Source organism: Coenobita brevimanus, chromosome 30, assembly GCF_032717465.1.
Source record: "Coenobita brevimanus isolate Jiangsu-jjx chromosome 30, ASM3271746v2, whole genome shotgun sequence".
Classification (NCBI taxonomy): Eukaryota; Metazoa; Arthropoda; class Malacostraca; order Decapoda; family Coenobitidae; genus Coenobita; species Coenobita brevimanus.
Genome location: NC_136983.1, coordinates 21,817,722 through 21,831,470, shown reverse-complemented (window position 1 = coordinate 21,831,470; position 13,749 = coordinate 21,817,722). Strand labels below are relative to the sequence as shown.

The 13,749-nt window shown below is 40.5% G+C and overlaps 1 protein-coding gene across 1 annotated transcript in view; it reads right to left on the bottom strand.

The window, feature by feature from the left end:
- The window catches only part of LOC145395248 (uncharacterized), a 199,117-nt gene extending 196,688 nt beyond the window's left edge, over positions 1 to 2,429 (bottom strand). Inside the window, exon 1 of the mRNA XM_080268937.1 lies at positions 2,271 to 2,429. Coding sequence (XP_080125063.1) covers positions 2,271 to 2,429 — 159 coding nt within the window. The remainder of the gene's footprint in view (positions 1 to 2,270) is intronic.
- Positions 2,430 to 13,749: the final 11,320 nt, after the last annotated feature.

Here is a 13,749-nt window from a genome sequence, read left to right as displayed (position 1 = left end):
CAGGGGAGGGGGGGCTTTCAGCACCCCCCAACCTCCCAGCTGTACGGGCTTGCTGCGCTCGCCAAGGTCACGGGCTGTACAGTTAATAAGGTGAAAAAAAGGCCCCTCACTTTTCAACTTTCTGGGTACGCCACTGCTTGTAGGATTCAGAATCGCATTCTTGTTGGTATAGAAGGTTTCGTTGTATCACCTACTTTGCAATTTATTTTGCATATTACATCTAATCATTCTCCTGCATCTTCTTAAATCGTTTTAAAATTGTGGTACTTGAGTAATTCGAAGATGATACCGAGGCGTAAAGTGCAAAAAAAAAAAAAAATCGCCAAGGAAAACGCTTTACAAAATTTCGAAATCTATAAAATACAATCTTCACTCTCATCTGAGTAAAATCGTGGTGACCTGACTGGAATGGAACACAGAGTTGTCCTCGCTGTAGGAGGGTTGAAGGTGACAGGATTAACCCTCCGGGGCTCCTGTGACCACTCTCAGTTGAATGTAATTGACTGCTGTCGTTTGAATTAGGACGCTGCAGTTGTCCTGACCACGAGGGGATTAATTGTTTTCGAATACTGTACTCTCAGGGCATACCCAGTACTTTAGTCTCTAATCCATCATTTCAAAAAGAACCCTCAATGTGCTGATAATCATACCAAGTCTCTCTCTCAACTTAGGAATATGCAGCAATCCAGCAGAAGGAAGTGACAAATAAAAGAGCTGAAATATTTTGGCTGAGAAACATGTCAAGACCTTTTAAGCTCTGGGGTATTAGCTAACACAGAGAAGTGGGAAATAGTAGGGAAGAAATGTTGAATTTTTGTCCCGGACTGTACCTTCACCCACCACGATATGAAATGCAGCACAAGCATTCAAAAACTGGCTAAAGCTTTTTTACTGACTAATGATATTTATATATTTTTTTCAGTCCAATTCTAGGTAGAGACTTAACAGCCCGTTCCCTTAGCTCCATTAGTCCTGATACTTAGCGATACCCACCGTCCATAGTGAAATTTTGTTAGGGCTGCCCCATTCATGGACAGGTGCATTCATATTAGCTTGGGTGTTTTAGGACAACTGTGTGGGTCTTGTAGGATATCAGTGACGAATGTTTTAAAGAAGACAATCCGTTTAACTCAGATTCCGCTCGAACTCACATCATTCCAGAAAACAGATGACCACTGAAACAAGTCATGCACCGCCTACTGTTATTATCAAGACTGAAATTAGAAGCAGTGTATTGCTTCGAAAAGGACGTACACGAGTGTGTTCGAAGATGGGAGGACGAGTGGTAGTCCTCGAAGACAATGGAAAGATGTGGTAGTTCTCATTGATTCTTTTTTTTTTTTCATTGTCTCACCTCATTCTTGGGTGAAAAAGTTGGCAGGCTGGTGATGATATTGTTGCAGGAGTTTTGTGTTTATATAGGAAACAATATCACACATACAGGAAATATGAAACTGGAATGTCGGCTACCGAAGCTACACAAAGATTCATAGACAGTATTCACGGCTGAGCTGACAGCTAATTCCCTTTGGTAATTATGATCTGCTTTTCGCAAAATGAGCAAGGACTTGCAAGTGCATGATCTTCACATGTATCTATTCTTTTCGTTGAAACAAACCTTAATTATGACAATGAATCCATCTGAAGTGTTATTTGGTTCCTATGGGTAACCTAACCTAACCTTACCTAACTACAAACCCAACCTAACATCTCAAAACAATTAACAGATATGAAAAGTTTGAATTAATGCCTTCAGTCAAACTGCAACTCCATCACTCCATTCTTGCTACATTCAGGGGCATATATTCAGCTTAGGTTATTTTTTTCCCAAGCTGATGAGTTAGATATAACTATTATTAGGTAACTCTTTAGAACATGAAGCCCCTTCTAAGTTTCATGACATCCTTTGGAAACTGCAGGAATTAGAATAAAAGTCTCATGATTCCCGGGGCTAAATCTTTACGAATGGAAAAACATCTTACTACCTAATAATCACGTATTTTGAAAGATCCACATAACTCAACAGTGAGTATAGGAAATAAAATTTAAGAAAATATATCAACATTTCAAGCCATGCAAACGGCATGAGAAACTGACAGATGTGACATTTGTTAATGCAGTATACAAAACACTAAACCATCATCAACCGGTATTCATTCGGTGTGAAACCCTAGTCACAAATTCTTTTCAGCTAGAGACAGAAGGGAGGGAGTAGATGCTATGACTTAACTTTGTACCTACAAAAATGAAAGAAAAAAATCATTATGTACCTGTACAGAAATGCCGCCTCGTGGGGAATCGTAGTCGATGTTGGTGGAGCCGTGATACCAAAGGACGTGGTGAGGCGGCTGGCTGGGTGGGTGGTGGATGAGGCAGGTAAGGGACAACACACTGCCTGCCTGGATGTGACGCTCACTGCCGCCCTCCATCACCACAAGAGGCACTGATTCGAAAGAGGAGTCATTGGGTTAGGTTAAGGTATTTTTGGCCAGGTCAGTAAGCTCAATATATAGATAGATAGATAGATATAGATATAGATATAGATTATAGATAGATAGATAGATATAGATAGATGGATAGATAGACATATAGGTAGATAGATAGATAAATATATATATAGATAGATAGATATAGATATATAGATTATTGATAGATATAGATAGATGGATAGATAGACATATAGGTAGATAGATAGATAGACAGATGTAGATAGATAGATAGATAGATATAATACATACCTACGCCTTTTGCCTCAAGGGGTGGTAGCCGAGACAGGACGATACACTCACCAAATCACTCACTCACACACACACATTTACTCATAACTTAGCCTCTGAAGGGACCGCTCCTCAACGCATTACACCACACGAGGGTCAACTGTGCAGTGCAATTCAGCGAATCCGCAGCAGGGACCGCATCATAATTGACCCCTCCCCTTCCCTGCACCTGACCCAATTACCTGATGAGATCAAATGCAGATGAACGTCCCGTCGTCGTTGCGTCACCATTTATGCATTCACAATGTCTCTCCAGTCATCCCTATCACGAGCAGCCACGCTTTCTTGCTTTACAGACAACCATCTCGCATCTAACGCTCTCTTCACTCTGTCCATCCATCCTATTCATGGACTTCCTTACACCTCTCACATCCGATCCAGTGATCTTTTTCACCAATCGCCCTGTATCCATCCTCTCTATTATGCCCTAACCACTACAAAACTCTCTACTCAACTACATAAGCCATATATCGCATAACTCTCCTGCTCTCCTTCGCACTTCCTTTGTGACTCGATTCATATGCATCACTCCACACATACTCCTCAGACATCTCATCTCCATTACATTCAATCTCTTCGTCTCTGTTACTCCCATAGTCCACGTTTCAGCCCCCATATAACGTAGTTGGTACCACTACTCTCTCATGCAGCCTTCTTTTTACACCCATTCTACGCGAACGACATCTAAACAGTTTTTTCATTCCTCCCAGGACCATTTCTACTCCATTCAATATAAACTTCACGTAAACACTTAAAACATTCTACCTCCTCAAGCAACTCACCATTCAAAACTAAACTCACCCTCCCACCATCTACCAACCTCGTACACTTCATCACTTTACTCTTATTCTCATTTACTTCCAATTTCCCCCTTTCACACACCCTTCCAAATTCCTCTACCAGCTATCTCAATCTCTCCTCCGAATCAGCCACTAGTCCAGCATCATCTGCAAACAGCAGCTAATTCAGATTCCACTCTCTACCATCAGCATTTACTAGACTCCGACCTCTACCTAACACTCCGCTACAACACCATCCTATAATAATTAAACAACCAAGGCGACATCACACATCCCTGCCGCTGCCCCACTCTTGCAAAACACCAATTTCTCACAGTACTTCCCACTCTTACACATGCTTTACTGTTTACATAAAAACTTTTCACTCCTTTTAACGACATACCACCTACAGTAGTCCTTACAAAATATCTATCTATCTATCTATCTATATATGTGTGTGTGTGTGTGTGTATTTCTGTGTGTGTGTGTGTGTGTCATTCTCAGATAATTTTCCATTCCCGAAAATGAAGCTGAGAGCCTTCGGGTGCTAAGCCAGTGAATGTCCTCTCTGTCAATAGTTCATTCATCAGGTGGTTCGTTCGTGTTTTACGCACCGTTGTTATAGACTTATTCTGACGATTGAAGTGCCACATTAACCTTCTCCAGTTGACTCACTACTCCTATCTTAGTGGTTGAAACTCTAAGGACAATACTAAGATCACAGTGACTCCCCCCTCCCCCTTCTCCTCATGAAATTGGTATGACTGGAACTATCAATCAAAATGCAAAAATATGTGCCCATATTACTTTTTTGCAACAACTCAATAAAGCCTGTCAAATAAAAAAAACAAGAAAAAGAAAACAAAATAGAGGAAAAAATACACTCCTGTTTCACTACCTGATGAATTTGGAAGGAAGGCAGGCAGTGAGGTTTGTAAGTATGGAGGTAGGTAGAGACATTGTTAGAGAGGTGCGACTAGTAGCAAGGTAAATAGGTTGAAGGGCAGGTATGTAGGGAAAAAAGATTAATTCTTTACATGCTAAAGGGTTAACTAAGCATACAAAGACGTAGTCTAACACAATAGTTGCAAAATTTGAGATCAGCTTGTAACAAAGAATCCACTGTACACGGTAAGGATCTTACGAAACTTCCTTTTGGGGGGGGGGGGCACCTTAGTGTGGCAGCATGCAGCTAGATCATAAATTCACCAAAATTCCAGCCTTGTGTCTACACGACATACATCGCCATGGTAGCACCGTCCCCTCTTTTTACCTTGACTTTTGGTTATTTCGTACAAATATATATATATATATATATATATATATATATATATATATATATATATATATATATATATATTGTTACATAGCCTATGATTTCATCATCCTTTGTGTAATTCTAACGTACAGCATGCTGCATGTTTGATCACAAGCGTGTTCTACCTCACTCCCCACTTCTACCCTTATAGTAGAGTAAGTCGTTCTTTCTGTTGTTCAGAGCAGGATTGTCAACTCTTTGTCCCCTACGGCTTCATTTGCGTGTCCTTCTTACAAGTTGTATCAAGCTCTGCCGGCCCCTATATAATGAGCTCAGTCTCTGCATTAATGGCCACTTAGATCTACTCCTCATTTTGCTCACATCTCTGTCCTCCCCTGTACAGTTATTATTATTGTGAGTGCTCAGGAAGTCTCCAACCATCTAGCAGCTGTGTAATTTGAGTATAAGTGTTATTACATTTTGTTCTTGTACTGTATAGCATAAGGTGTTGATTCGCAGGCCTAGTGAAGTTTTTGTAATTCATATTGTCAGCCAGTGGTAATAATATTTTGTATCTGTAATAATATATCTTGCATTCACTGAGTATTACCTGGTTTTCTCATTTTATCAGGGCTGACTTAGATAAATTTCCTCTTGCTAATTTCGTGTTAATAGAGGCTATTGCAGTTAACCATATATTTAACCTGATTTTTGCCATTACATTATCCTTATGAGTCCTGAATGTTTTGTTGTTAGTTTGAGCATTAAACTTTAACTTATAATTTTACCTAACTCTTTTGTTTTGAACCTGGAACTTTACGGGACAGTAGTGATTTTTAGTATTCTCACTTAAAGTGTACATTATCTTTCTCTGTTTCGTAACATAAATTTGGCGACCTCTTATCAGGATATTCAGGATATTATCATAAGGATATTGCTTGATATTTTGTGACTGTGATTTATTCATGATGCCTACTATTACTACGCTTGATGAAGCCAAAGATTTTTTGTCAAATGTGCAAACAGTGTGTGATGTAGAAAACAGAACAAAGAATGAACTTAAGCTTGTTGGTCAACAACTGGGAATTGCAGTTCACTCTCATCATTCTAAAGATCAAATTGTTGGCATGATTAATAAAAGCTTGTTTAATGTAACTCCTCTAAATGAGCAAACGCAGATTGAAATAGCTAAGTTACAGCTAGCACTGCAGGAGGCTCGTGTTAAGGAGGCTGAGTTTCAGGCACGTGCTAAGAAGGCTAAGTCTCAGGCTAAGGAGGCGGAGTCTCAAGCTCGTATTCAGGAGGCTGAATTTCAGGCAAATGCTGAGGAGGCTGAATCTCAGGCTCGAATTCAGGAGGCACAGGTACAGGCTCAGGCACAAATTGAACTTGCTAGGATTCAGGCAGACCATGAGTATCGCATGAAACAAGGTGGAACTGGATCATCTAGCTCTGATGATTTTGATGTGGCTAAAAATGTTAAACTTGTCCCTCCTTTTAATGAATCTGATTTAACAAAGTATTTTCAGTTGTTTGAGAGGGTAGCTACAGGTTTTAATTGGCCCATAGAGTATTGGCCAGTACTCCTTCAAACTGTTCTCACCGGTAAAGCTCAAGTAACTTATGCATCTTTGCCTCAGGATCAATCTAATAATTATGATATAGGTAAGAGCTTGATTCTTAAGGCCTATGAGCTTGTTCCTGAAGCCTATAGAGTAAAATTTAGGACAACTTATAAGCAAGATAACCAATCCCATGTTGAGTATGCAAAAATCAAAGAAGATCTGTTAGAGCAGTGGTTAAATTCCAAGAATGTGAATTCTGATTTTGACAAATTTAAGCAGATTTTGTTGGAGGACTTCAAAAGGTGTAATAATAAAGATGTAAGCCTATATCTTGATGAGAGAAGAATAAATAAATTGTCTGATGCTGCAGTTTTAGCTGATGAATATGTTCTCACTCACAAGAGATATTCTAAAGAAAAAAGGAAAGCCGAGAGTAAGTACGTTGCCTCTGCTCAGAGTACAGGTAACAGGAAAGAGAATAAAGATGATGTTTCTCAGAAAGTAAATACCAGCTTCACCTCTAGGTTTCAGAAAAGTAAATGTACTTATTGTAGTGAGCTTGGTCATACTACGTAGAGATGTTTCAGGAGACAGCGTGATGTGAACATAAAGGAGTTTTTAAATATTCAGTCAATTGGTCTAGTGTCCACCCTTGAGAATTCCCAGAATTCTTTAACCGAGTTAACTGAACCTGCTTTGAGGGGTAAATTAGATTCTCTTGATGAGCTCCTCTTTTGAGCAGTAACGTGGGTGACACTCTCAAGAGTTCATGTGCTAATTTCCTGTCTGATGGTTTTGTCAGTCCTCTGGACAGTAATGACAGGAAATCAGTTAAAATATATCGTGATACAGGTGCTTGCCAATCCCTTATGCTGACCAGTGTTCTAGGCTCTAATGTTAATTCCTCTGATGAAACTGTAATCTTACAAGGTGTAGGGAATAATTACTTCTCTGTCCCTCTGTGCAGAGTGAATTTAGAGTCTGGTTTTGTTAATGGTTCTGTTATGGTTGGGTTGGTTGAGACACTCCCAATGTCAGGTGTAACTTTCTTACTTGGAAATGATATTGGTGGAAGTCAAATGTGTCCAGCTCCTCAGTTGTCTAGTGAGCCAGTGGCTGCGGCCCAGGATTGTGATGTCCCTGATGTGTTCTCTGCATGTGCTGTCACTAGGGCTAAGTCTAAAGTTACTGGTGACTTAGAGGATAATAATGATGATGATGTTATCCTAGCTGACACTTTTCTTGCTAATTTGGACCACTCAACAGATGAGGCAGTACCCCGTAGTGTTGATAATTTGTCTTGTCAAGAGTTGGTTGAGTTGCAGGTTGCTGACCCTGAGTTGAAAGGTCTAGCTAACTCTGCTTGCAGTGAGGAAGAGTCAGCCGGTGCTTCTACTTGTTATTATATTAAGTCGGGAGTACTTATGAGGAAGTGAAGACCCCCAACAGCATCAGCCGGCTGTGAATGGGAGGTTGTACATCAAGTTGTCATCCCTTGTGTTTGTAGGCAGGATATCATTAGAGTGGCTCATGATTCCAGTTTGGCAGGACACCTTGGAGTGAGGATGACTGTGGCACGCATTTTGAAACACTTCTACTGGCCAGGTATCTTCAGGGATGTTTCCTGGTATTGTAAGTCTTGTCACACCTGTCAAGTTGTGGGGAAGTGTAATCAGACCGAAAAGGTTGCACCTCTAGTTCCCATTCCTCCTTTTGAGGCGCCATTCACCCATGTGTTGGTGGATATTGTGGGCCCTCTTCCTAAGACTTCTTCAGGATTTTCTTATGTGTTGACCCTGATTGATATGGCTACTCGTTATCCTGAAGCCATTCCACTTAGAAATATCTCAGCAAAGAACGTGGTTAAGGAAATGCTGGGGTTCTTCACCAAGTTTGGTCTGCCCAAGGAGGTACAGTCAGACCAGGGAAGTAATTTCAAGTCAAATGTTTTCAAGCAGTCTCTGAAAGAGTTGGGCATCACCCAGATCACGTCTTCAGCTTACCATCCCCAGACCCAAGGAGCATTGGAGAGATATCATCAAACACTCAAATCGATGCTCAAGAAATACTGTTTGGAACATCAGAAAGACTGGGATAAAGGTCTACCATTCGTTGTATTTGCCGCAAGAGAATCTCCAAATGAATCACTGGGCTTCTCACCCTTTGAACTACTGTTTGGCCATGAAGTAAGAGGACCCCTTAAGCTACTCAAAGAATGCTGGCTGTCGGAGGAAGATGATGTCAACCTGCTGGAGTATGTGATGAAGTTCAAAGAACGGCTGACCACTGTTTTACAGCTGGCAAGAGAGAATTTAGGAGCTGCTCAGGAGAAGATGAAGACTTGGTATGATAAGAAGTCCAGGTTACGCCACTTTCAGCCAGGAGATCAGGTTTTGATTCTGCTACCAGTGCATGGGCAACCTCTTCAAGCCAAGTTTAGTGGTCCTTATTTCGTGGAGAAGAAACTCAGTGATGTCCACTATGTCATCGTCACACCAGATCGTAGAAAGAAGAAGCAACTTTGTCACATCAACATGCTAAAGTTATATCACAGGCGGGACGAAAATAACCCAGTCTGCACTGTAGCTGTTCCACCCGAGTCTGCAAGTGAAGTTCTCCCATGCAGCATGAGCCTGAGTGATAGTTTGGGGAAGAATCCTGATGTCATGAATGATCTCCAGACTAACCTTTCTCATCTACCTCCCGAGGAAAGGCAGGAGTTTTCGGCATTACTGCAGGAGTACCAGCAAGTGTTCCGTGCCACTCCAGGAAGAACCACTGTGTTGATGCATGATGTCGATGTTGGAGACACAAAGCCAATTAAATTGCCTCCTTACCATGTGAACCCAGAGAAAGTTCCTCGAGAAGGAGCTTGGCTACCTGTTGGACCACAAGATGATTGAGCCCTGTCAGAGCGAGTGGAGTTCTCCTGTCACTCTAGTCCCTAAGCCAGGTGGGTCACAGCGGCTTTGCATTGCCTACAGATGTGTTAATCAGATAACCAAAACAGACACTTACCCTCTCCCTCGCGTGGAAGATTGCATAGACAAGATCGGAAAGGCTATGTACATAAGTAAGTTTGATTTGTTAAAGGGATACTGGCAAGTACCTATGACTGAACGTGCTAGGGAGATCTCATGTTTTGTAACACTAGGAAAGACTTTTGCATGTTCTGTAATGCCATATGGTATGAAGAATGCACCAGCCACATTTCAGAAGCTCATGAATGTTGTAACAGGGTGTGTTGTTTATATTGATGATGTATTAATCTTCAGTGACAACTGGAAAGATCACCTATGCCATGTCAGTAAATTTCTTGAGCATTTGGTTCAGGCTAATCTTGTAGCTAATTTATCAAAGTGTGAGTTTGGTCAAGCTAAAGTTCAGTACCTTGGGTACGTAATTGGTGATGGACATGTTGCACCACCAGGAGCTAAGGTTCAGGTTATAAGTGATCTTCCCAGACCTAAAAGTAGGAAAGAGCTACAAAGATTTTTGGGAATGGTAGGTTATTACAGGAGATTTGTTCTTAACTTTTCAATTCTTGTATCACCACTTGCAGACCTACTGAAAAAGGGAGTTAAATTTGTCTGGACCGATAACTGTGAATCCTCTTTCAACAAACTTAAAGCTATCCTATTAAGTCAGCCAGTGCTCACTACTCCAAATTTTGCTAAGCCTTTTAAGATGGCTGTTGACGCAAGTGATACAGGAGCTGGGGCTGTTTTGCTGCAAGAGGATGATCAGGGTATTGAACACCCTGTATCTTATTACAGTAAGAAGTTCACTCCACCTCAAAAGAACTACTCAACTATTGAGAAAGAGCTTTTGGCCTTGATTTTGAGTTTACAGCATTTTTCATTTTATTTGTGTTCTGGTTTTGACCCCATAGTCATTTATACCGATCATAACCCACTGAAATTCCTTAGTAAGTTTAAAGATAAAAATCAGAGATTGACAAGATGGAGTCTACTTCTTCAGGAGTATTCATTAGACATACAACATGTCAAGGGGAAAGAAAATGTATTGCAGATTGCTTATCTAGACTTTAGACAGATTGTTTTAGAGTAATAAGAAATTTCCTTTGTAAATTTCTTCTTTCTTTGTGGGGAGGTATTACATAGCCTATGATTTCATCATCCTTTGTGTAATTCTAACGTACAGTATGCTGCATGTTTGATCACGAGCATGTTCTACCTCACTCCCCCCTTCTACCCTTATAGTAGAGTAAGTCGTTCTTTCTGTTGTTCAGAGCAGGATTGTCAACTCTTTGTCCCCTATGGCTTCATTTGCGCGTCTTTCTTACAAGTTGTATCAAGCTCTGCCGGCCCCTATATAATGAGCTCAGTCTCTGCATTAATGGCCACTTAGATCTACTCCTCATTTTGCTCACATCTCTGTCCTCCCCTGTACAGTTGTTATTATTGTGAGTGCTCAGGAAGTCTCCAACCATCTAGCAGCTGTGTAATTTGAGTATACAGTAAGTGTTATTATATTTTGTTCTTGTACTGTATAGCATAAGGTGTTGATTCGTAGGCCTAGTAAAGTTTTTGTAATTCATATTGTCAGCCAGTGGTAATAATATTTTGTATCTGTAATAATATATCTTGCATTCACTGAGTATTATCTGGTTTTCTCATTTTATCAGGGCTGACTTAGATAAATTTACTCTTGCTAATTTCGTGTTAATAGAGGCTTTTGCAGTTAACCATATATTTAACCTGTTTTTTGCTACTACATTATCCTTATGAGTCCTGAATGTTTTGTTGTTAGTTTGAGCATTAAACTTTAACTTGTAATTTTACCTAACTCTTTTGTTTTGAACCTGGAACTTTACGGGACAGTAGTGATTTTTAGTATTCTCACTTAAAGTGTACATTATCTTTCTCTGTTTCGTAACAATATATATAAATATATTTATATATATCACTTGTTCCCCTAACAGTTTTCAGATAATAGATCTGATGCAACTGCATTTAGCGGAATTTTGTCAATGTTACTAAGACAGACACACCAGCCGAGCCAAAAATACAACCTTCGCCATGGTAATTAAAAGTTGCAAAACTTGACGCTACAATTTTCGTAAAAAGTTGAAGATATACAGAATATTGGGGAATTTTTAAAATAAAATGCAATTCCGGCCAATTAAGAAGTGCTGGAGAGAATAAGTCATATTTTTGCTGGCTTAGGGAGCTGTCGCAACACGACTTCCTGAGCAATGTACAGTATTATTCAAGTTACACCGGCCCATGCTCTTGTATCCACCTGATGAAAACTGTCGATGTATATGCCATAGAATAAAATATTAAGTTCTAATAGGTAATATACTCGTATATCACTAAGAAAAAAAGGTAAACGAAGACTACAGTGCTACCTCTGTGCTAACCCAAATTTTTATGAGGTCGGCATTTAACTATTATGATAACTCGTTATTGCTGTAGTTACGTATAACTCACGGCCGCTTGATTAACGCCTTTAGATCAGTGACGTATTCTCATTACCTCGCCTGGACCGAGTCCAACGAGTTATTGTTTTTGGTTGAGTTTGTCTGTTTGTTAGCTATCCCAGAAGGAGTTCGACAAGTCAAGTTTCTTTGTTTATTGGCAACATTACGGAAAAACGGCTGAATGAAATTACATGAAACTTTTAGGATATGTGGGCACTGGTCTCCAAGGAAAGTGATTAAATTCTGGAGGAAATCGAGTGACTCTGTAAGGTCAAATTAAGGTCACGGATTTTCAGAGGGCTCTAACTTGAAATCGATTGAACAGAGAGATATTTACTATTAGGAACATACAGGAACGCGTAATATGGGCTTTCATTTGGACCGAAGACCTTTGACCCTGAATGATCTTGAAAGGTTAGACTCAAGGTCAAGGATATTCAGGGCTATAACTAGAACCTGGTTGAAGATACAGAGATAATTACTGTTATTATACAGGGAATCCCATGTGGGTTTTTCATTTGTACCTTGACCTTTGACAATAAGTGACCTTGAAAGGTCAAACTCAGGGTCACGGATATTCAGGGGGCTATGACTCGAAACTCATTTAAGACATATTTACTATTACCAAGATATAGGAAGTCTCATATTGGCTTTCATTTGGCAGCATGACCTTTGACTTGAGTGACCTTGAAAGGTCAAATGTAAAACCACAGATTTTCTATCTGTCTATCTCTCTATTGCCAGACGCCTTAATCCCGTACAGGGTGGCCACAAACAAATCGCCTCCACGTCGCCCTGTCCCCCGCCATTTCACTGCCCTGCTCCCAACTCACACTCCCCTCTCTCATATACCTCTCCACGCCATCCCTCCATCTCATCTTCTGCCTCCCCCTCCCTCTTCACCCCTCCACCTCACTCACATACACTCTTCTCGTCAGCCTCTCACCCTCCATCCTCTCCACATGGCCAAACCATCTCAGTGTGTTTCTCCTAACGCCTCCTATCACATCCACATCCACACCACAACGCTCCTTTATGTCCTCATTTGTCAGCCTGTCTCGTCATGTGACTCCACAGGCTCCTCTTAAATAACTCATTTCCACTGCTCTCACTCTTGACTTGTGTCCTTCCAACAACGTCCAGGCTTCACTTCCATACGTTAGAGTCGGTATCACAACACAGTCATGTAATAACTTTTTCACTTCCATGCTCACTTCCCTGTTTCTTATCATTGCTTTCAAGGAACCAGCAACCTTTCTTCCTTGTTGTACCCTTTCAAGCACTTCACCCTCCAAACTTCCATCCTTACTCATCACACTCCCCAAGTACTTAAACGTACTCACATTTTCGATTTCCTCACCATCCAACCTCACTGTACATTCACTGACTTCACCTCTCTCAGAGACCATAACTTTACTCTTCCCTACATTATCCTTCAGATTCCGTTTCTTACACACTCTCCCAAACTCATCCACCAAGCCTTGCAGCTCCCCTTCGTCTTCACTTAACAACACAGTATCATCTGCAAACAACAGTACAGGAAGTTTCCAAACACTATCCTCTCTCACTAGGGCCACTCCACCATCCACTACCCTACCTTGTACCTCTTTTATTACCCCATTCATTTTCAGAGGGCGTAATTTGAAAACATTTGCGCCCTTACCTTAGACTTTAATTGTGGACTGACGCTATATGGCAGAAAATGGCCAGTGTTCAATGGCGATATAATAATTGCTGTCAGGTGAGGTTTGTTGTGCCTGGCACCATTTGTTTTTTTTTTTTTTTCTTTCTTTCTTTTGCAAGATATTCAGTTGAAAAGCCTCTGGGCACTGACGGAGTTAATTAAGACTCCAACTAACACACACAGTTTGAAACAAAAATAAAATAAAAAAAAGCAAAAAAAAAAAAAGAAAGAAAAGAAAAT